This window comes from Nyctibius grandis, chromosome 4, assembly GCF_013368605.1.
Source record: "Nyctibius grandis isolate bNycGra1 chromosome 4, bNycGra1.pri, whole genome shotgun sequence".
NCBI classification, from domain to species: domain Eukaryota; kingdom Metazoa; phylum Chordata; class Aves; order Nyctibiiformes; family Nyctibiidae; genus Nyctibius; species Nyctibius grandis.
In genome coordinates this window covers 95863125-95884670 of record NC_090661.1, presented here as the reverse complement: position 1 = coordinate 95884670, position 21546 = coordinate 95863125, and the positions used below count along the sequence as shown (strand labels likewise).

Below are 21546 nucleotides of genomic sequence, written 5' to 3'. Positions count from 1 at the left end.
AAGAAGGAGGAATAAGAGAAAAATATGCACTGGCAAAGGAAAGAGCAAAGGGGTGGCCAGGAGGAGGAGAGGGGAAAGGGTAGATGAGATCTGGGAGGAGAGGTCCAGGCCTCTTAGTCTTCCGACCTGCACGTTGCCTGCCATGCCCTGCTCCCAGCACTCACGTAAGCCACTCAGGAGGCTGTCCTGGTCCTGTCCCCTCTAGGTCAGACCACGGCTGGCAGATAAGAGTGAGGCCAGGAGGGAAGGAATGGAGTTAAACCTGAAAGCAGACAGACCAAGGTCCGAAGACCAGCAGAATGGTACAAACCATGGCTCCGTCCAGAGACTACAAGAGTCCAAACGTTTGTTTGGAAATGACTGGGGGATTGCCCTTACCTGGTGTGTTTGCAGCACAGGTAACTGGATTTGACCTGGGTCAAATCTAAGAGAAAAATAGCCAACACCCCTATTAACAACTGTAACACACACTGACGGTCACAGCTCTGCCTTGGAGTTGCACAAACCATTGGATGCTCTTGCAGAACCAATCTTTTTCATACCTCTCCTTACCAAAAATAAGCAGCTACAAAATGCCCATGAAGCTAAACCATATTAAATCACTTCAAATAAATTCAGAGAAAGCAGCATGGACAACTTACAAAACAGAATGAGGCTCCTAATGAGTTCTCCTTCCTCTTCCTCTTATTTGTCTTCCTGCCTGTAACAAGCCATTCACTCCAGCACCTGGCTGCCAGTGCGTAACCTATGTTATCCCACCTCAGCAAGAGCTCCAGAATTGCTCAGACTTCTACATATTTTCAGACTACCTCAAAGACCTCTCAAGAAGTCTATTTAAAAAAAAAAAAAACCCCAAACAGCACTAGAATCTGGATGAGGAAATGCAAAATGCCAATAATAAATACTTAAACACAAATATTTACTTCAATTAAAAAATAAAGAGAGCACTAGGAAGCCCAGTTTGTGCAATGCAGGAACTGGGAATGGCCTCAGCATAGTCCCTGTGCTGGAGCAACTCAGTCACTGCCAAGGACAGGAGTGGCTTGCTGGATCGTGCCTGCGAGTGGCAGCAAGGGTTCCCAGCCAGAGAACTGGAGCACTCAGCGCATCTGTGTCAGCGTCTCTGATCCACATGCCTTTTGGTGTGCCAGGGAGCTCTGGAGAAGTGCTGCAAACCGCTTGAACTCCGCTGCACATGGGAGTGGGAAGGAAGGACCAGGGATCTCGGAGAATCACCCCGGAGAACTCCTGTTGCAGAACAGAAACACAGACATGGGATAACAGCTTTAGGACCAAGGGATAAGTTCATGCTCAGTCCATTACAACCCAACAAGCACCCCCTTGGCCTCAGCTGACAGACGTTAGAGGCCATGGGGTGGAAGTCAGAACTCCTGGGCTCAGGTAAAGAGCACAATACAAGGGGGGGAAAAAAGCATTTAATTGAGAACTTCTCACCAGGGGCACAGGACCACCTCTAGGGAGCCGGAGGCTCACCTCTCCTGGCCACTGCTCCCCTGCTGAAGAGGAGTAAGGCAATGGGGAGGCTTTTGCAGCACGGAAAGCACTGAAAGCAATAGAAGGTCACACTCCAACAGAGACAGCTCCCTCCCATTAAAAGGGAGCCAGAGCTTTCCACTCTAGGAGTCAAGGAGGGTTTGTTTCTCCTAACAGCGCAGAGCGAAAAAAAGAACAGAACAGAGTGGAAGATTATCAAAATTACTAGACCTTCCTGGGGTCCCCTCACAGTCAACTCGCTCAGTGAATGTGTAAAACAGGCACAGCTTCTTGAGAGAAGCCCTTGTTCCCTTCAGCAGCCCAAACATCTCCACCTTGCATGTGACAGAGGCCAGCCACATCAGCACCAAGACCCAGCCACCAAACAACTGTCCAAGAGTTACAGCCACATCTCTGCTCAAGGGAGAAGTGGAGAGGTGGGATCCATTCAGAGGGGCTGGGCAGAACGGATGACATCTGCTGCGGTTGCCATCTGCTGATCCTTACTGCTCTCACAGTGGGGTCCTTCCCAGCCGTGGCATTCGCACCGGTAGCTCCCAGGCCCAAGGATGCACACGCCCTGGTTCATGCATGGGTTGGGTTTGCACAGGTTCACGGGGCTTTTTGCTTCTGCAATGAACACAAGCAGAACAGAAAGCTCAGGCACATCTACAGAGTATTAATAGCTAGGACCTGTGTCCCTCAGGAATGCAGCAAAAATAACAGCAACTATATATCCCAGACGTCAGAAAACATCATCTAGGGTTAATGGCATGGGAAAACCACATTAACTTGGCAGAGGGAGCAAGCTCACAACCCTTTCTTGACACAGAGGACAAGCTCCTCTGTGTTTAACCTAGAGAAAAGGGAGAAGAACGGCTTTGCTGAATGTTCTGATCTGGAGGCCAATATTCCTAATAAAGCTTAAAAAAGTGACATCACATTAGGCTGAATGTCAAAGAAAAGCAAAACAGAGCATCTTCAGAGCTGTGCAATGAACACCTGAGCAACTCTAACCCCTCCCAGATCCAGACACTGCCAGTGCAGAGCAAGACACACGCCCTGCTCCAAGCAGTTCACAACCCCAAACACCACTAGAGTTCAAACCCCATTTTCATCCTGGAGAGGACCTGAGTTTATATCAGAGAGCAGCAAGGACAAGAAGTCAGATGAGAAGCAGGGATGGCACGAATGGAAAACACCACAAGAAAAACTTCTGGGCTTTTTTCTAGGAGGTTTGACAGAAAAGCCTGCAACCATGGCCCAAGTTGTTGTTAGTCTGTTCTTGTGAAGTATGTGACAGCTTTCCCAACCCACTTAACACAGCAGAGCCCAGCTGTCAGCAGGGCTGGCAGTGTTTCATGCTGCCTTGCTGTGAATGTGTTAGGTTAAGTAGCTGCATCCCAGAGGAATTTGCTTCCAGTCTGCTGGCAACTCCTTCGCAGCGTTGGTAAGGGTGTGAAATTCCTCTGCTGAACAACTACATGGCGCAGAGTCTGGACCTCCTAGCCTTGCCTTTTGCTCCACGGTAGAAAAAGCACACAGAGTAGGAAAATGGGGAGAAGGAAAGAATGTAAATTCTATCACTATCCATCAGGACAGATACTGCAGCTAGCGCATGTTGTACTCATTCTCACACATGGAGTTCGCACATCAGCTCTCAACCTACACCTCAGATAGGCAAGATTATCTTTGAAATTCACTTTTTTGACAGTCAAATCCCCGATCTGAGACATCTCAGTCTTTAGATCCTGTTGATTTCATATGAAGCCAAGTTGGGTTCAACAACATTTTTGTTGTCATGAGACATCCCAGATGGGCTCCTGCCTGACAGCATATCCCCATGAACAGGCGCTTTCGCTTTCATCGTAGGGTGGTAAAGCCACCGGCAACAAAAGCTGGAGGGACCTCTTGGGTCCACTACTTGTGTTCCAGGTGCCGGCTGCTCCCCAGAGCGCTTTTCCATGGTGCTCTGCTCCACATGCCATGTGTCCACCACTTCCCCCCACAGCTGCCCCAAAGTATAACCTCATGGTCCCTGTTTGGGGGAATGATGCTATTCCATCCAGACACCATTTCTCTGAACTCAAGCCTGCTGTTAACACAGTATCATCTTAAAAAAAACTTCAGGGATTATACCCTTTGATGATCCCAAGAGTCTATATTTCCATTAATCAGGCTCATATATATTTAATGCTTGGGATCTTTTCTCCTAGAGCCTGGATCATTTTTTTCTGTTCTCTTTTCAGCTGAGCCTTGGAATAAATATGATATTTCAGGTGTCCAGAGGCAGGGTCTGTTTTTCACATACTTTTATCATGAGTCATAAATTTTTTGAAGTCCTTTCACAGACAATGATTCTGTTATTGAGTCTTGGACTTGGAGTAGAAGACTGAATGAAGGGCTTATCTTTACATCGCCCTTGGTCCCAGTCTATCTAGTACAAACAGTGATTACCTGCACATGAAATGAAAGCAGCAATTCAGTTTCAGGAAATGATATGTCATTACCCTGACTCATTGAACCTTGGCGTCTCTTCCCCTTCATCCGTGGCGTCGTAGTTAATTTCATGGTACAGTAGATTGCTTTTATAACACAGCTGAAAATACCACTGCAATAGGAGCACATTGAAAAGCTCCAGGTAGAAACCATCTGCAGAGCCTGCCAGGAGACCGGCTCCTCACCCCAAAGAGACGGCGCTGTAGTTCTTTCTAACCCTGAAGGAGCAACTGGCATGCCCAGAGATGAAAAGGACCTTTGACTGTGCTGAAGTTCAACATGTTTCTTCTTTGATCTTTCAAATGGGTTAAAACATAACAAAAGCAAATAGCTAAATGTTAAACACGGACTACTTTGAATGAGAAACAAGGCATGGCATTTTAACTAGAAGCACTTTCGCCACCACAAATGCCTGCAAACCAGGGCTGCTATCCTTTCTGAAAAGCTGACTTCCATCAAACACAGGCACTCACACTCAGCAGGCAACTGTTTCAAACTTGGTATCAGAGTCAATTTTTTCCAGCTGGGGACTGGCCCTCAGGACTCAAAGTTTTGAAGAAAGTGCGCTTTTTTTTCCCCCCCACAAACATGAGCTTATATATGAATATTTGAAAATTCTTCCCTCTTGAATGCTTTGGAGATAAGGATTTTGTCCTGCAAATAAAGTTAATCATAACTTGTCTGAAGGCCTCAGTTTAACAGCTTGTAGGCTTCAAAATGGACAGATTATGAATTTAGGATTAAATCCTGTGCAACACAGACAAAATCTTGAGAGCCTACATGATAACTTCAGTGGCAGGACACTAAGGAGGAACAGGAGCGATGAGGATTCAGACCCACCACTTCACAAACACCTGGGCACAAACCTGTTCAACAAGACAGCAGAGACCTCACTTGGGGACCAACACTGTTAGCTGCAGAAATGTGTCCCCTTAAGCCCCCCGCTACAACGCTGCAGGACGTACAGTAATGCACAGCAAATTCTACAGGTTTAAAGCAAGGTCAGAAAATGAGCAAACTTCTTTTTCTTTCAGAGAAGGCAGAACCTAGACCTGGCAGGGCTGGAAAGAGCCAGTCACACTAAGCCCGGCCTCACCCACTGGACTGATTCTTAAGAAAGTTGGTTCCTACTCCTATAGGAACACTTTGGACAATCACCACATATCTATGCCATAGTTTCCCCATCTGTAAAATGCAAAAGGTAATATCAAGCTCACTCAGTAAAGCATCAGAAAACCTACGATAACAATGGCTACAGAAGAAAGTCCCTGCTACGCCTGCTTTACGAAGTTTACCACCAGCTGGTGGCACCAGCATAAAGAGCAAGGTTGGCATGTTCTCACCTTCACAGATTCTTTCAATGATCAGGTCTTGGTAATGCCGCAGGTCTTCATAGGAGGAAATGTGGACCAGGTAGTTGGGAGACCCAGCAACCCTCAGCAGCGTGTCCCTCTGTGCATCCCCAATGACAACGACAAACACCAAGATACCGTTGTCCCTCAACTGCTGAGCTGGGCCAGCTGCATCCTCCACACCGCCTCCGTTTGTGAGCACCACCACTGCCTTGTTGACACCAGGTCTTGCTCCTTTCTGCACTGTCATCACATCACCATAAACATGCAGCAAGGCGCTGCCAGCAGAGGCTGAGTCCCCAAGGAAAGGCACCTGGTCGATGGCTCGGAGGAGAGCCGAATTGCTCGTGTGGGTATCCAAAGCGAACACAGTGTGAGCTTTGCTGCCATAGACCACAAGGGCAATTTGGGTGACATCCCGGTTGATGCTGAAGTGCAAAAAGCTGCTCCTGACAAAGTCCTTCAGCCGCAGAAAATTCTCCAGGCCAACTCCAGCTGAGGCATCCACCACAAATGCCAAATCAAGAGACTGTGCCTGGCAGCCTGGATAAGAGAGTGCAAACACAGTATTTTTCAGAGTATATATGTACTCCTTTCTGACCAAAAAGAAGCAGGGGGGGAAGTGGTGGGCAAAATTCATCACTGCCAAACACTAACTGTGAAGGGTGATCTATGACCCTTTCACATCAACAGAGAGAGACCCTTCATAAAAAGCAGTGATGGAAGGTTAGTCCCTGGATCTGTGACTGACACAAAGAAAACAAGGACATTCATCCGTCTGTCCTTCCCTCCTCCCCAGTGGAGTTCAGAAGACCTTCTCATGGTTTGACAAACTCATCCCACAATGCCTATATCACAGTCTTACCTTCAGGATTGTCCACACTGCAGATTCTTCTCTGCAGCTCTGGGATCCTGTTGAACAGGTCCTGGGGGTCCGAATAGACAATTGTCTGCTTTGGATTGCCAGTCACCTTGTTCAGCTCTGCTCTCAGGAGGCTGCTGCCTACACCAATCAAGAAGAGATCTCGGTCCCTCGCGTACTTAGCGGCTTCTGCCACTGGATCCTGGGACTTGGAGTCAGTGAGCAGGACAACCACACGTGGGAGATCATCCCGTACATCTGCAAAGACTGGGGTGCTCCTAAAACCGTGCTGTGCAATGTACTGCAGGGCTCTGCCTGTCAGGGTTCCTCCTCCACTGAAATTCAAAGCATCAATGCTCTTCATGAGACTGAATGCATCCTTGTGTTGGCCCACTGCAATGGGTATCCTGACATCGTTATCATACTGGGCCACCCCCACATTCATTGGCGAGTCCTGGCCCATCACTGCTTGGAGGAACCTCTTGAGGAATGCTTTGTAGCGCAGGAACCCTTCCAGCATGACCCCTGCCGAGCTGTCCATCAGGAAAAGGAGATCCACGCTGCACTCGAGGCTCAGCTTTGGTGCTGAAAAAGACAAGCATACCGGCCACCTCAGCTGGGGCCTGCTGGAAGCCCTGTGGTGTGGAGAAGGGACATTGTGTCCAGTAACCTAAATGGTCTGCCAGACATGGCATGAGCTGGAGGACAACTGTGCCAGGAGTGCACTTTATTTTGGTTGGATGCCACATAAGCCTTTAGAGACAGGAAATATTTATGGGAGTCTGGGGGGGATTACTGGACTTTGGATGGCAAACTTCAAATTAGAAATGACAGCTCCACTCTCTTAGTACTTTGGGGAAAACACTCCAAATTCCAGTGTAATGTGGAGAAAGAGTCCAAGCACCAGACCTTCATGTGTAACACCCTGAGACACTTTAAAGTGTCTCACTTGATTCTGGGGGAAGTAAGTACAAAGCATTTTCTGGAGATCGGGACCTTCCTGAGTTTCTTAAATTGAACCCCCAAATCAGAAGTCCCTCCTGGGCCCATGTGTGCAGGGAGGGGACCAACAGACATACTTAAGCATCTCTCCTAGTTTCTCTGTCCTTCTGCTCACGTAGCACCTGCACTTAGAAACAAAGGCAGCCACACCATGGCGAGACTGTCAGTATTGGTGCTCTCCATAGCCACAAGCTTTCTAAGCAGCAAGACCCAGTCACCGGGCCTGACACTGCCATAACCAGCACGAGAGAAAACTCAGCCTGTCTCCCAGAGAAGAGCCCAAAGGCTGCAGCCCAACCCTGGTTGTCCCTACGGCCATGCAACGGGCATCACAAAGGCAGGACACGGCCAAGAAGGAAGGAGGGAGAGTGCAGGTTCACACCTACCACAGTGGATGTCTCCTCCATACCCCACCGGGCAAAGGCAGTGGTATTTGTCCAGTTCCTCTGGGACACACGTGCCCCCATTCTGGCATGGCTGGGAGTCACAAGGGTCTAAACAGGACCAAGGAAGGGAAAGACAGGGAGTCAGCAGGGAGCCTGACCCTTCCCATCCCCTGCCAGTGTAAGCATCGCCATTAGTGGAAAAGGGGTCAAACTTCCGTCCATCCTGCTGCAGAGTTTGAACTAATGCAAGGCCACGTGCACCCTCACTCACCTCCATGGCGATGTCATTTTGGGAAGGCTCTCCAACAGGCAGTGGTGAAGAGAGCAAACCAGACTGCGACCTCACTTCACTTGCTTTGGAATAACGCCGATGAAGTTACATTCATGTAAATACAGAATTGCTAAGGTTCATGCAGCCCTTCCAGATTCACACCAGCAATTAAGGGATCAGAGTCTGGCCTGCTGCTTGGACAGTGTTGTACTGACAAAGAAAACTGTCATCTGAACCAGCAAAAGTATGGGGTTAAGGGCAGAACTCAAGGACCATAGCTATTTCCACAGTCACAAAAACAGGCTGGCAATCAGCAAATGTCAGGTTCCCTCCTAACTGATGATGTTCGTGGTACCAAGTGAATGCGTGGAGGCATCTCACTGCATACTCCTCTAGCTGGAGAGCAGTGACTCCCTGCAGGCACTGGGGAGCAGTGCAAGCCTCTGCCCCAGGAACACGAGCAGGTGAGGATTAACTGGCTTCTCAAGTGGAAGGAGAAATGATGGGGAGATATTTGAATCGAAAAGAACTCTGGTCATAGGTAGCCATGAGACAACAAAAATGGGATATAATATCAACTTCTTGCTAAGGATCACAATCTCTCACTCAGAACAAAATTTTTAGAAGTGAGAGTAAAAACTGATATTTTTATTCTTTAGTTATTGCCTTTCCTGCTTTGTAAATATTTTTAAAAATTTTTAAAAAGGCTAAGTCCCACCTGGACATACAGTTCGGAAGCATCTGGATGGGTGTTTTATCAAGACTCTCTTCCATCTGAAACAGGAAGAACAAAACCTATCATAAATTTAAAGGTTAACAAGGTATCTTCAAGGTTGACCTTACTGTGTTTTAAATGGAACAAATTTTCCTTAGAAAACACAATTTTTCCAAACAAGTATTTCAAAATAAGATGTCCATTCTGAGTGGGGTGGCAAAAGAAAAAACATCATTTCATCAAATCTACTCTTGTTTTTTAATTCTACTTTAACGTTTTACGTTTAAAGATTATGGATGGATTTTTTAAAGTTCAAAGGATTTTTTTTTAGTTGCTACAAAAGAGATGTTAAACTTTTTGCTCTAAATTGGAATGAAAAGAAAATTTTACAGTGGTGAGAATTTCTTATTCAACATTAATTCTAGTATCTAACTTATCCAGCTGTAACAACTAGTGGACAAGCAAGGTTTAGACTGGGAAGAAATCCTCAGTTCTCAGCTGTGCCTCCCAGTGGGATTTTTCAACTTCCTCCATCATTTCCCTGCCCTAAGGCGATATGAAAAAAAAACCCACCCTAGAGCAGGAACATATATTTGACACACATAAGGCGGCAGCTAACGTTGGTTCCTGACAGTGAGATGATTTCTGCTTTAAACTTTCATCCCTGTTAATCAGTTTTCTATTTCTTTAATACTTGCAGCTTTACCATGCCACTAATCTTCCAGTGCTCTACACTAGGGCTGCTCAAACTCACAGCAATTGTGGCCAAAACTGTCAGTTTTGGGATGCCGTAAGCAAGCCACGAGCTGCTCTGTTTTCCCACGTTGGCTCTGAGGTACAAGTATCTGAAAATGCTCACAGCCATTAGGACCTGTCTGGAATTGTCCATACAATCGTCCCCCAGTATATCTATGCAGCAGGCCGTCAATGCACAGCCCGCATCTAGGGTGATTTTCAAACATTAATCTGACTGCCTGGTATTAAAACAAACACACGAAGCGCCTCTTCAAAGGAAAAACAACTCCCCCTACCAATTTCTGTACACCACCACCTTCACTCAGCTCTTTTTATCAGCAAAGAGGGCACGAAGCTGCCTTTCCCTTCACAGCTCATTTTTAAAGCATTTCTCCCGCTGCACTGACTGCAGTGACAATATTATTTGAAAGACCTGATGTGCTTTATTGGTTTTCAGCTCCAGTCTCCTCTCCCTGGGCAAGAGGACATTTCCCTCATGCAGCTCACTGCCATCGACCTGACAATGCATCTCTTTGTGTGCATCCCAGTTTTGGCACTGCCGCACTATGACTAGGGGGTATTTCCTGCCAGTGAGTGGAGCCTCTCCATAGGAAAGTCCTTCCCAAGCCCCCCAGGGCAGCCAAGCAAAGCAAAAGGGGCTTCTCTGAAAGGAAGAAAGCCTGAGTGGATGAAAACAGAACTAGTACCAGCACGGGGAGCCAGACCTGGGAACCCTCTGCAGCACAGTCAGTACAGAGATGTAAACTTCAAAGCATCTCAGTTCAACAGGTAAGAAACTAATCCCAATTCCATTTATAATATTTATGATGCTCTTGGGCTAAATCATCTTCTGCTTCTTTGTCTCAGCTCCTCCTCTTACCCTTTGCTTCTCAGATCAGCCAATGGTCAGAGCAGGGAGAGGCTCTTTCTAGGTCCAGAGACCATGTTTGCACCAGTCTTCTGAGGGATCTTCATCCCAGTAAAGAGTCAAGGTCAGATAAAAGCCTCATTACTGTATCTCTCATCTTCTCTCAGCCCCACTCACTTTTAGAGACGTGGGTGTCCAACTCACCTGTAGAAAGGGCACAGCGACGCACGTACTGCATTTGGCTGCTTTGAGCCTTTCCAACACACATGGTATCCAGCCAGCTCTTTCACAGTCTCCAGGGTCCTGCGTTCACAAGGGTGGGATTCAACTTTGCAGCCTGTAGCAGAGAACAAATGCAAATGAGGATCAACTGCCTGAAAATACAAAGTCTGTGGGAGTAGAGCACCATTTTGAAATGGGTTGGTCCTCCTCATCTGCCTGCCAACAGCAGACCAGGCAATGCTTCAAAGAGCATCCATGAAACCCCAGAAGAGAAATTTTCTGTCCACAAGCTCACCAGCCTACCCTGCTTTCTGGGGTTTTCACTATTCACCCTCCTGTGCTTTGCTATAAAACTCGCACTGCTGAGCTCACGGTTCAATGACAACTTTTCAGTCCCTGTGATGCCTTCACCATGCACGTATTTGATCTTCTTCTACCGTTGGGCCACCCTAGTTCTATCTTTTCTCTCTGTTGCAAGTCCCTGGTGGCCTCTTCTTAACACACAGCCAAGTCCATTAGAAGATTTAACACAACTGTGTTTATCCCTCTATCCCCTATGATAAAAGCAAGGACCAATATTCTTGTTTTCAGAGGTGAATCGAGACATGGAAAGATTTAGCATCCTGCAGCTTGTAGGTATTTGGAGAGGTAGATGGCAAGCATGCCACCCGGTCTGGGCACCAGAAGCACATTACCTCAAAGTGCACACCTGCTAATTCCCCTATACGCTTTCTGACACTGCCTCATCTTTCTCACTCAGTGACATTGTCCAAGCTCAAAATACTGGCATGCAGGAGAAGCCAGGACAGGGGTTACCTGGAGCGGTGGTGCTGCAGACAGAGCCGGTGAGGGTGCTGTACAGGCCGTTGGCAGCATCATCAGCATCTCCAGCAAAGAGCATGTGCTGCTCGGTGGGGTCGCTAGCCAGCAAGTGCAGCTCCTCCCACCTGCCGAGCAAGGAGGGGGGGATCAACCACTTGTGTCAAGAGACACTTAGTCATCCCCAAAGAATTCAGTATCAAAACAAACCCTGTGAAGAAGTAGAGAGCTGATGCAACACCATGACAGCCTTCAAACAGTTTTCAAGATCCTGGTGTTTTTAGTTTCAGGTAGTAGCCTAGCTCTACTCAGTGGAAGAGCTTTCTTCACCAACTCTGATCCTCCTTCTACACCAGCCACCAAATTAGTGTTTCCTCCATGCCTGTGTTACCCCACAAATTCCCTTTTCTCTTTCCAAAACTCCTATCTAGCACAAGACCATCCCTCACTTGCTAGACTTCCCATTTGGCTAGCTGGACCTCCATTTCCAACTCTGTGGCAAGCTTCCTACCTTGGAAACTTGATTCCCACTGCAAAAACCGTGATGTGTCTCTCCTTCACCTGCACTGCAGGCACTGCAGTGCTGCCCTGGGCCTTTCCATCAGAAATGATGATCAGGACTTCAGGGACACTCGAGTTTCTGCCACCAGGGAATCCCTTGCGAAGAATGTACTTCAGAGCCCGACCTGTATCTGTGCTCCCACCTCTAGAAAGAAGTGAGACAAAAACCAAAAAACAGAAATCAAAACTCTTTTCCCAATATTGAATTTACCACTTGATTTCCAAATGTCCACCCTGGTGGGGTAGTGGGGAACTTAGCATATTTCTGCCTGTTGCCACAGAACTCATCCACAGAGATGTCTGATCTTGCCATTCTTGTCATCTTCCTATCCATAGGTCCCATCTACCCACCCTTACCTTCCTCCTCTCCAACCCAGAGTAGTCTCCAGAAGACTTTTAACACAGCAGAGCGTTCCTGCAATCAGAAGAGGAACCAGAGCTCTCAGATATTTGAGTTTTATTTCCATCTCTGACAAATGTTTTAACTGCTTCTGCTTTTCCATCTGAAAATTGCATTCGCTTCTTTAACAGTTGTGTGGAAAAGCTGTTTTACAACCACCTCTTGTATTCCAGTCAAAAGCACAGCACAAGTGGGCAAAATGAACGAAGACCAGCATCTTGAAGTGTTTTCCTTTCTCTTGATGCATAAACGTGCTACAAATTCTTGTCATCTATCATCCCTTTCCCTCCACGGGACCTTCTGCTCTTCTTGGACCAAAGGCTAATGCAGGGAGCTACACGTCCCAGTTTGTAACCGAGACTCTGCAGCCCAGCAGCATGCAGAGTCCTTGCCTTTTTCTCCCTCGCTGATCCACAGGTTGATTTGGTTTTCTACAGAAAGTCATTTGTCCATCCAGTAGTAAAGCTCCTGGAAATAAAAATACTGAAAGCTTCTTAGTGTACCCCTGGAAACTCAGAAGGATTGAACACAAGGCAAGCTTTCTTGAGGGCCTCACCAGTACCTTTTGCACTAAGACAGATAAACATTAAGAAAAGCCACCTGATGCTCCAATTGTCTAAAACCAATGCTAAACTCAAAAGCAACACTCTCACATCTGCAAGGTTGCTTGCCAGCAGTGCTGGTATGATAGTGAAGGCGCACCAGCCACTTATGTTCACACAAGCTGTACCCCTTACTTCTCATTTCGGAGACAGAAACCAGCTACCTCAATATTTTGACAGCCTTTGAATTCTGCCCTGGAGAAGGAAAGGTTTCTGAGGTAGAAAGCGATTAGTTCAATACTCAGCAATCCTCCCAGTAGCAAAGTACTAAACCCACATAAGGACTCTGATGCAATCCTCCCAGTAGCAAAGTACTAAACCCACATAAGGACTCTGATGCCAAAGGGGGGACATTCCAGCAGTGGCATTAAATCAGCAGGTAAAATGGGCTGCTGCTAAGTGTTAGGGAATGGCAGATCAAGCCTTGCAGCTGTGCAATAACTCCCAAGGAAAAGCAACCTTGAATGCAATTTTCGTAGAAAATAAGCTACAGCTTGCCAGAGAGCAGCTTCAGTCAAAGATGCTCTAGAAATCCTGAGACTCATTTCTTGTGAGATTATTAAAGAATGAGATTTGCTAACTGCTGGACGCCTCCTCAACCTAAGAGCCTAACTGCCCTGCTGAGCCCATAGATACTGGAGCTGCCTGTTTGAGAGGTATGCTGCATGTCAGCACAAAGCCGGAGGTTCACTGCAAGCTCTTCAGCTATTGTCACCAACTTTGATCCCTACCTACAAGACATTATCTCTTTTTTTTTTGTTGGAGGGCTAAACATTTGCTTATCTCAAAGGGATAAATCCTGCATGGACAGGAGTCTCCCTCTTCCTTTCTTGGTAGTTCTCCATCTGCACAATGCAAGAGGTCTGTAATGTGCCAGCCCCAACAGGCCATTGACACCAGATAGAGCCCAGCTCACTGGGAACACACTCCAGACCTGTTGGTAATTAAGCCATTAGATCAGAGGAGACATTTCCAGTTGTCTTCTAATTCTGCCCAAGAAGCTGTGCTACAAATCACTTTCTATGATTGCCTTTTAGGGCTGCTTTTATTGCCCTCGAGAGCAACCAAGGGGAACCAAACCACAAGTGATACCCTTTCTTGGAGGCATCATGTTCTCCTTGATACAAACACACCCCATTTGCTTTCTGAACATCTCTCCTGTGCTTTAGCATCTGATTCGTGTGTTTTAGAAAAGCATTTGATCATGCCCAAGTTCATTCTTTTCTGTATACTCTCTGATTTCCACAGAGACTTCTTAATTCAGTATCTGCCAGGCCCTTTTGCTTTGAACTTCTTTCTTCAGGTACTTCCTCTTCTGCAGTCCACCATTTCAAAGCATACTCAACAACCTTGTGTTCACAGCATGTCCAAATCTGCCTTTTCCTGACCAGTATGTCAGTAGCTGTCAGACACTTCAGTGAAAAGTGCTGTGCATGAGGGAAAATATATTGTGCATAGTCAGGCTGATGACTAAATCTTGACGAACTCAGTAAGCTGAGTTGATGTGAGCCCTGAGGATTAGAAAAAGTTAATAGAGTCTGTACCAAAGCTCATTGGTTTCTTATTAATTTGCATTTGGAGGTTCACTGGGTTTTGACACAGCGGATGTGTGTTTAAGGCATTACTCCAATAAGGATTTTCTGAAGCCAAAGGAGATGTGGACTTTACCTGCTGCCTTTTCTCAAAAACAGCACTATGAAGGTTTCTCTCCTGTAACCAGCCATGGACTTGTAGGAAAGAAATTGGTAAAAAAAATAGCTTTGGAGATCACCACCAAAATTTAGTTGAAATTGGCCAACGAACTCAAAAGCTATTTGGAAGAGATTCACAGAGAGAGACTGGCAGTCTCCAAATAAATCACAGATGCTTCACTTTAGTCTGATGCTGCCTCCTCTCAAGTGCTCTCGGCTCCATGTCTAGAGCACAGGGCTGAAGTCAGAAAATGCCTCGCTGCCCAAAGGCTCATCAGAAGCACATCAAGGAGCCTCTCAACCAAGATGTCAAACACCCCGTATTTTCGGAAGCCAATTGGAATCCATCTGTGACTATTTTATCTACTTTGAAATGTCAGCTTTTCATTTAAACTAGCCAAGCACAAGGTCATTATTTCTGTTTGATCTGTCAGCAACCATGTGTTGTCATCAAGGAATTTCAGTGCCAGACACCAAACACTGCTTCACTTTCTCTGCTCTCACAGACTTGTGAGCAACAGCCAAAGAGGAGGAGTGCATGTTGTTTTCTGTTTTTCCTGTAACGTTACATGAGAGATTTTCTTGATTTGATAAACATCAAAAGCAATACAACAAAATCCAGCCAATTGATCTTGCTTGAAAAAGTCAAAAGCGACCACATTTCCTTGCAATATGTACATCATGCTGAGAGCAGCAGACATCCACGGAAAACACTGAGCTAACCTTTAGCCCTAATGCAGATCAGCTAAAGAAATAGCAGACACTTACAGACCATACCAGTACTTCATCTATCATCAAAACAAGTGTTATTTTGGGGTGGTTGTCAGATCTTGTGTAGATCCACATGTATTTCTCAGACATGAAAAGTTTGGATTTTGAGAGGCTCTAAGGATAGTGCTTCTTTGGGCTTCTGGCTCTGTTTCCTGAGGTGGTGGGAAGACATCCAAGTCTTAACATTCAGGAAGAAAAAAGATTTCCACCTGAAAACCTGATCCTCTTGAATTCAGAAGACACGTGTGCACAGATATCTAGGGACCAGCAATGCGTCACTACCTCATAGGACAAAGGAAATTGTAACCACCAAAAAACAAAGATGCACACCACTGTCCTGCCTCTGCTCAGCCCCGTGGGAATGCCACACTTGATTTTCCACCGCCTGGCACAAACTGCCAGAAACACCTGCCAGGAGGCTCATGGAAAACTCTCCCCTATTTACCATGTTATAGTGGGACGCTGAAAACGTTCTCCCCTATCAACCTTCACTGACACAGACCAGGTTGCACATTTTTAGCGGACTGTGGATTATGGACCACAGACAGTGTTCATCCATCCCCCTCCCTGGGGCATCATGTTGGCATATGCACAGCAGAGACGGAGGTGTCTGGACCTCAAAAAACTCTCAGTCCAGATATCACTCACAGCCCAGAAAAAAAGAAGAGCTGTAAAACAAGCTGACCTGAACACAATCCTCTTGATTCTCTCTTTCACTTCTTGTTTGGTTAGATACGAATCCAGCGGGAATTCAAGGTGGGGAGTTGAGCTAAACTGTATCATTCCCACGCGGACCTAAAAGAAAAGGTTAAAGATTATGAAAGGTGCCTGTGAGAGTTTTACACTTTTGATCAATTTACAGATCTGGGAGCACTATATTGTATCGAGACAAACACCATTTTGCATGTTGAGCCACCGGCAATCAAAATGAACGCCAAAAAAAAAAAGAGCATAAACCACAGCATCACCTATATAGACTATAAACAAGGCAAAAAAAGTCCATCTGCAAACAGCGGGAGCCTCTGCTGCAGTTACAGGCAACTCAAGATCTATATCCATTCAGAGCAGCTAGTAGCCTCAAGGACAGTAAGTTTATAAATAACACCTTTTATGCCAAGCCATTTATACACCGTGCAGGCAATCTTTCCATTACTAAAAGCAGCTCCCTCTGGCACTGAGCACAGTAGGCAACACAAACCAATTATTTTTTCACTACCTCCTCTAAAACCATTTTCTATAGTTGAAAATGCCTGAAAATGCAAACAGACTAAATTGTCTGTATTGGGCAGTACATCCAGAATATTTCACTGAAGCCTTACAAGAAGTCTTATGGAATGTGACAGCTTCAAAGGAGAAAAGGCTACTGATTTTCAGTCCAGTCTATGCGAGAATTAAGAGAAAGACTAAGGAAAGGATGGTATTTTAAAAAAAAACAAACCACCAAATCTGCAAATATTAAATGTCCAAATTCTTTTGCCTAAGCCTACACTGAAGTTGGTTCCTAGATGCAAGTCTCTACTTTCAGTCAATTTAGTATGAGCCACGAAAAGTGAATGCCCATTTAACCTGAGACACCCAGCATCTTGCAAAGCCTCGCACACGCACTTTGACTCCTTACCATCATTTGCCCAAGCTGCGGAAACCCCCACAAGTCATAATCTCTAACCTGAAAGATTATGTCTTTTCTGAAGACCAAATGGAACTGCTTAAAATCTGTAAAGAATCAAGAAGTGTCCTCTGACCCCACTGCTTCACAAACCTCCACTGCATCTTTCTGAATAAATACTCTGACTCCATGGTAGCTGCTAAGCTGAATTTTGCAATTTCACTCAGCACGTTATCACTGGCCTTTCCACACATTGCCAAGCTGCTTGAAACTGAGACATTCCTGACACTCACCCTGTCTGGATGGATGTCCAAGGCATCACAGAGCTTGCCTGCGAAGTGCTTAGACCTTTCAAAGCTTCCTTTGCCAATGCTGTAGGAGCCATCCAAGAGGAAAAGGACGTCTAATGAAGCAGAACACTGCATCACTAGGAGAAAAAGATACACACTGTGAAACTGCACTTCATTAGTCCCGCTCTCTGGAAGCAGACAGTCAAAAGCAGAAAGCCCAGACAAATGGACTTGCCGAGGACAGACTGGGGCAGCCCAGTGTTCACAACCCAAAGCCCACGTGCACTCCTGCACTGGCCTGCAGCAGTGCCCGTTCAGCCCTCACAGTCTGCAAGACTTTCACCTGAGATTTCAGGTCCCCAGCCTGGTGTCAGCAGCTCAGTGACAGCATGAGAGCAACAACCCCAATGAGCTGATGCAGTGATACCATTAACCACAGAGAGAGCTGCTCTCCCATCGAGGACGTGGAGGGGTGAGCAGCGGGGAGCGGCGGCTGTGCCCAGCAGGACCTGCAGCCTCTCCCAGCCAAGCCACAGAGGTGTTTGCAAAGTGTACAGAGTCCCACAGAGCCAGATGCATTTCATCTGCAGCATGTTTTTCAAAACACACTCTTATTTTTCTGAACACAAACTCCCTGAACAGCTCCGAGGCACTGACAGAAACACTTTTCACAAAAATCTGCCTTTTATCCCGTCTTCAGAGATACGTCCTTGTATGACCCCTGCCTGCATGAACATGTCTGCTCCCAAGTACAAGTTCCTGAGGTGCAGTGGAAACCCATAATTTCACTGACAAACAAACAAAAAGAAAAAAAAAAAGTGTCAGCCTGCAGACTCTGAAGAGATATTTTCAAAGCACACAGAAATTTTGAAGTCACCTCTGCAGCATTTACCAGAACCAACTTCAAGGGAAACTGAACCCAGAAGCTCTATACAGGCAGCAAGCACAACAAACTTTTAAAAGCCCTTGGACCCGTGCCCTTTCTCTATCCCCATTATCATCATCATCATTTTATTATCATTGCTTTTTTCCAAATCAGTCCTGCTAGCAAAAACCTGTCTTTATAATTAGGGTTTTCTAATACCAGACTATGAGGGAGTGAAAGTTGTAAAGCATTCCCTTCTGGGTCGCTGGGTGTTCTCATAGGGCAACCAGCCTTGCCCTGGAGCACTGCACTGGGGACGAGCTGGAGCATGGCCTCCTTGTCAGCACCATCCCAGCTTGTCAGCCTTGCCCTCACAGCTGATCTGAACGTGGAGATGCAACAACCTGGGTGCTCGCCCACAGTCACTGACCATGGCTGCCTGCCTAAGCACGCACTGAGAAAACTGCTGTGCCCCCATCCCAGTATGGGCTCGGCATGGAGAAATGGTCTTCAGGTTGCTCGGGAGTACAGCGGTACAAGGAGTGGGGATCTCCGTATTGCAGCTGCACAGCTGCAGCAATGCAGGTCCTTAAGGAGACTCGTAAGCAGGACGTCTGCAGCCCATCGAAGGGCTCTTGGTGATGTGCATCAGTGAGAAACATCCAAACACAGCACATCAGGATGGAAAGTCTGAGCTGAACACACAGTGCTATGGGATGGGGCTGGAGGGCATGCCTGGCATAGGAAAAAATGTAATTTATCATTTGACAGACAAACAACAGAAAATAATGGCTAGCAGGAGAATGCGTGATACAGTTTATGGGTAACCAATTGCATGTACATCAAGGGAGCTGTAGGGGAACATGGTCTGCTGGCCAGCCAGAGCCCAGTCGTCCCTTCTCACCACATCGTGGCTGGTGATGGCTTTACAGCCTGAACAGATCAGCCACAAGAGGTCTGCCCATGAATCAAGTCTGCCATTAAACATGGCTGCTTAAATCAGGATTGCTTGAAACAAGCTCTGAAGGAACTGACAGAAACACCAGCCAGTTGGCAAATAGACAGTCTGGGAAAAACAGAGTAGGTCGGCATCCCAGCAGAGCTAATACCAATGAGGGGAAAAGCCAGGCTAGGGCAGAAGCAGCCACAATGCTGTGCTTGCCAGAGCATTGCTGGGGACTTTAGGGACTGAATAGGGTACAATAAACAAAGAATATAACAATTAAAAAAAAAACAAACAAGAAAAACAAAGAAAGAAGGAATTCAGAAAGTAGATGACTTGCTTTAAAAAGCAAACTTACACTGGCCAGCAGCTGAGATCTTGCCAATCATCTCCTGGTCAGCATGAATTTCTTGTATACCCAATGCCAGCAAAACTGTGGGATCAAACAGATAATCACCCATCAACACTAGAAACTGACTTTAAAAAAAATTACTCATAGGCTAAAATGTGTAGCAGCAAAAACTGCTGGTTTTGTTGCATAGATTTCACACTTTTAAAAAAAAATTTGGTGACACAGCACAACAGTGTATGGGAGGAAATTCCTTCTAGCAGGGACACAGCATAAAAAATGCCAAGGACCCGACTCCAGCACACAGGAGGACAGTCCCTCTGCTCACCACCTGCAGGGAGCTAGGCCAGGCTTAGGCTCCAAAGATTACAGTCATAAGCACTGGAGGCACCAAATAATTGCACTGGAGAAATTTATGAACTTTTACTATCATAATAATAACATCAGCTTTTCCCATATCAATTAGGCACTTCACATACAAATGTCACATGTGTTTGGATTCTCAGAAAAGCTGTTTCTCCAGGTATTACTTTCCCCCCTTCTGCATGAAACTATGTTTCAGAGGTTTATCCATAAACCTCCTGGAGAGGCCCCAATTCAGCTCTTGTTCCTGGGAACAAAGAACTCCAGCCAGAGACAGGGAAGCATCCAAGACAGAAACCACTGATGCAAAACGATGACTTTAAACATACTTTGGGGAAGCAGGAAAACACAGATGGACTCAAATGACAAGAGGCTCATGGTGACAAATCTGAAAGAAAAAAAAAGAAAAAAAAAAAAAGGAGAGGAATATTAATGCAATTCCTAAAGCCGGTTTCTTTACCTGCAGCTGACCATCTCCTTGCTGGTTGTCTCATGTGATGAGTTCAGAAACATTTGGTCTGAGGGAGAAAAGCAACTTCTACCCCGAGGAGGAGGGTGGGAAACAGATAGAAGGAAAAAACACGAAAATAAAGGGAATGACAGAAAAGGAAGTCTCCCTACTCCCTAGATACTCATCTCCCTTCATATCGAAACCAGAGAAAGCAGGCTTCGCAGGGGCGGGAGAGACTGCCCAGCCTCCCCTCCTCTCCTTCCCTCTGTGGCCATCCAGACCTCTACTCTCCTCCCTCCATCTCCTTCCTCTTCACTGCACCTCCCTCTCAAAGCTGAGTCCCACCAGGGCCCCCGCTGCCCTTGGGGAGCTGGTGGAGAGCTGAACATGGCTCCTCTGGGTGTTCACCAAGCACAGGGCACAGCCACGTCCCCCTGGCCCCCCATCAGTTGGGGTCCAGCTGAGAGGTCCCTGCTGTGGAGTACAGCAGAGGGGGACCTGTCCTGCATGGCCTGCCACGGCCAGCGCTGCTGCCCACCCTCATTGCGGGTCTTCAAGAACACTCAACCACAGGCTCTTTCATGCCTTATATTTTCCAAGGACTGGCTTTCTGGGGAGATGTTTTTATGAATAAGTGTCCAGCAAAGTCAATTTTCTGCTCATTTTTCCTTTGAAATCAGCAAGGCTGCCATCACATCGTAGGTGGACTTCAGTGACACTTCCAAGCCTGCCCAGATCTAGACCAAGCATGTCTGGCAGAGGCCTTGGCTTTCTATTTAAAACATGTATATTTATTTTTTTCTCCAGATTAAAAGCGCTGGGTGCACTCACTAGAGCAAATTTGACCAGATTCATGCTGGGTCTCTGCCTCTCTCATTGCACAAGCAGATTTTCTTCATGTGGTTAAAGACGAATAAGTGCATTTCTTCATAACCAGCTCTATTAACCAATTGTTTTTCCAAGAAAATAGAGACGGCTTTTTCTCAGGAAAGACTTGTCTCTGCAGCAAGTGATATACTTAATAAGCAGCTGGGAAGAAATGATGCTTGTTAGCGAAATCGCCAAAATAGGCCCATTGCCATCACTCCAGGTGACAATTTTTGAAAGCATAGTCTGGCCAACCTCACACATCAGGACAGCAGGGGGTCGGGAAACAGCTTCCCGGGGTGTCCCACGGGGTCCCCACGCTGCCTGTCCCAGTCCAGCCTTTCACTGCTATCACCCTCGGACACGTCTCTGTGTATTAGCTCCTACAGGAAGGAACATATTTAGTCAGAGGAAGGAGCTGAGCAGTAGTTCCTCTCTCTTATTGTTTGACTTTGGATTTAACTTTCAGGGCTGGCATCTCACTTCCTCAGTTTCCCCAATTTTTGAAACTGCATGTCAGCACCCCTGTGTTTCCACAGGTGGGAAGACCCTCCTATGCGTA

The 21546-nt window shown here is 46.4% G+C and overlaps 1 protein-coding gene across 1 annotated transcript; it reads right to left on the bottom strand.

Annotated features, from left to right (window-relative positions):
• Window positions 1-1114: 1114 nt before the first annotated feature.
• On the bottom strand, window positions 1115-20044 carry VWA2 (von Willebrand factor A domain containing 2). The gene is made up of 13 exons (XM_068397456.1): window positions 19996-20044; window positions 19313-19387; window positions 17150-17283; window positions 15936-16045; window positions 11737-11931; window positions 11223-11353; window positions 10389-10521; window positions 8585-8640; window positions 7596-7703; window positions 6211-6792; window positions 5337-5888; window positions 2002-2124; window positions 1115-1248 (listed from the first exon to the last, which is right to left on the bottom strand). Exons 1-13 carry the CDS (start codon window positions 20042-20044, stop codon window positions 1115-1117), a joined length of 2382 nt encoding a protein of 793 aa, XP_068253557.1.
• Window positions 20045-21546: the final 1502 nt, after the last annotated feature.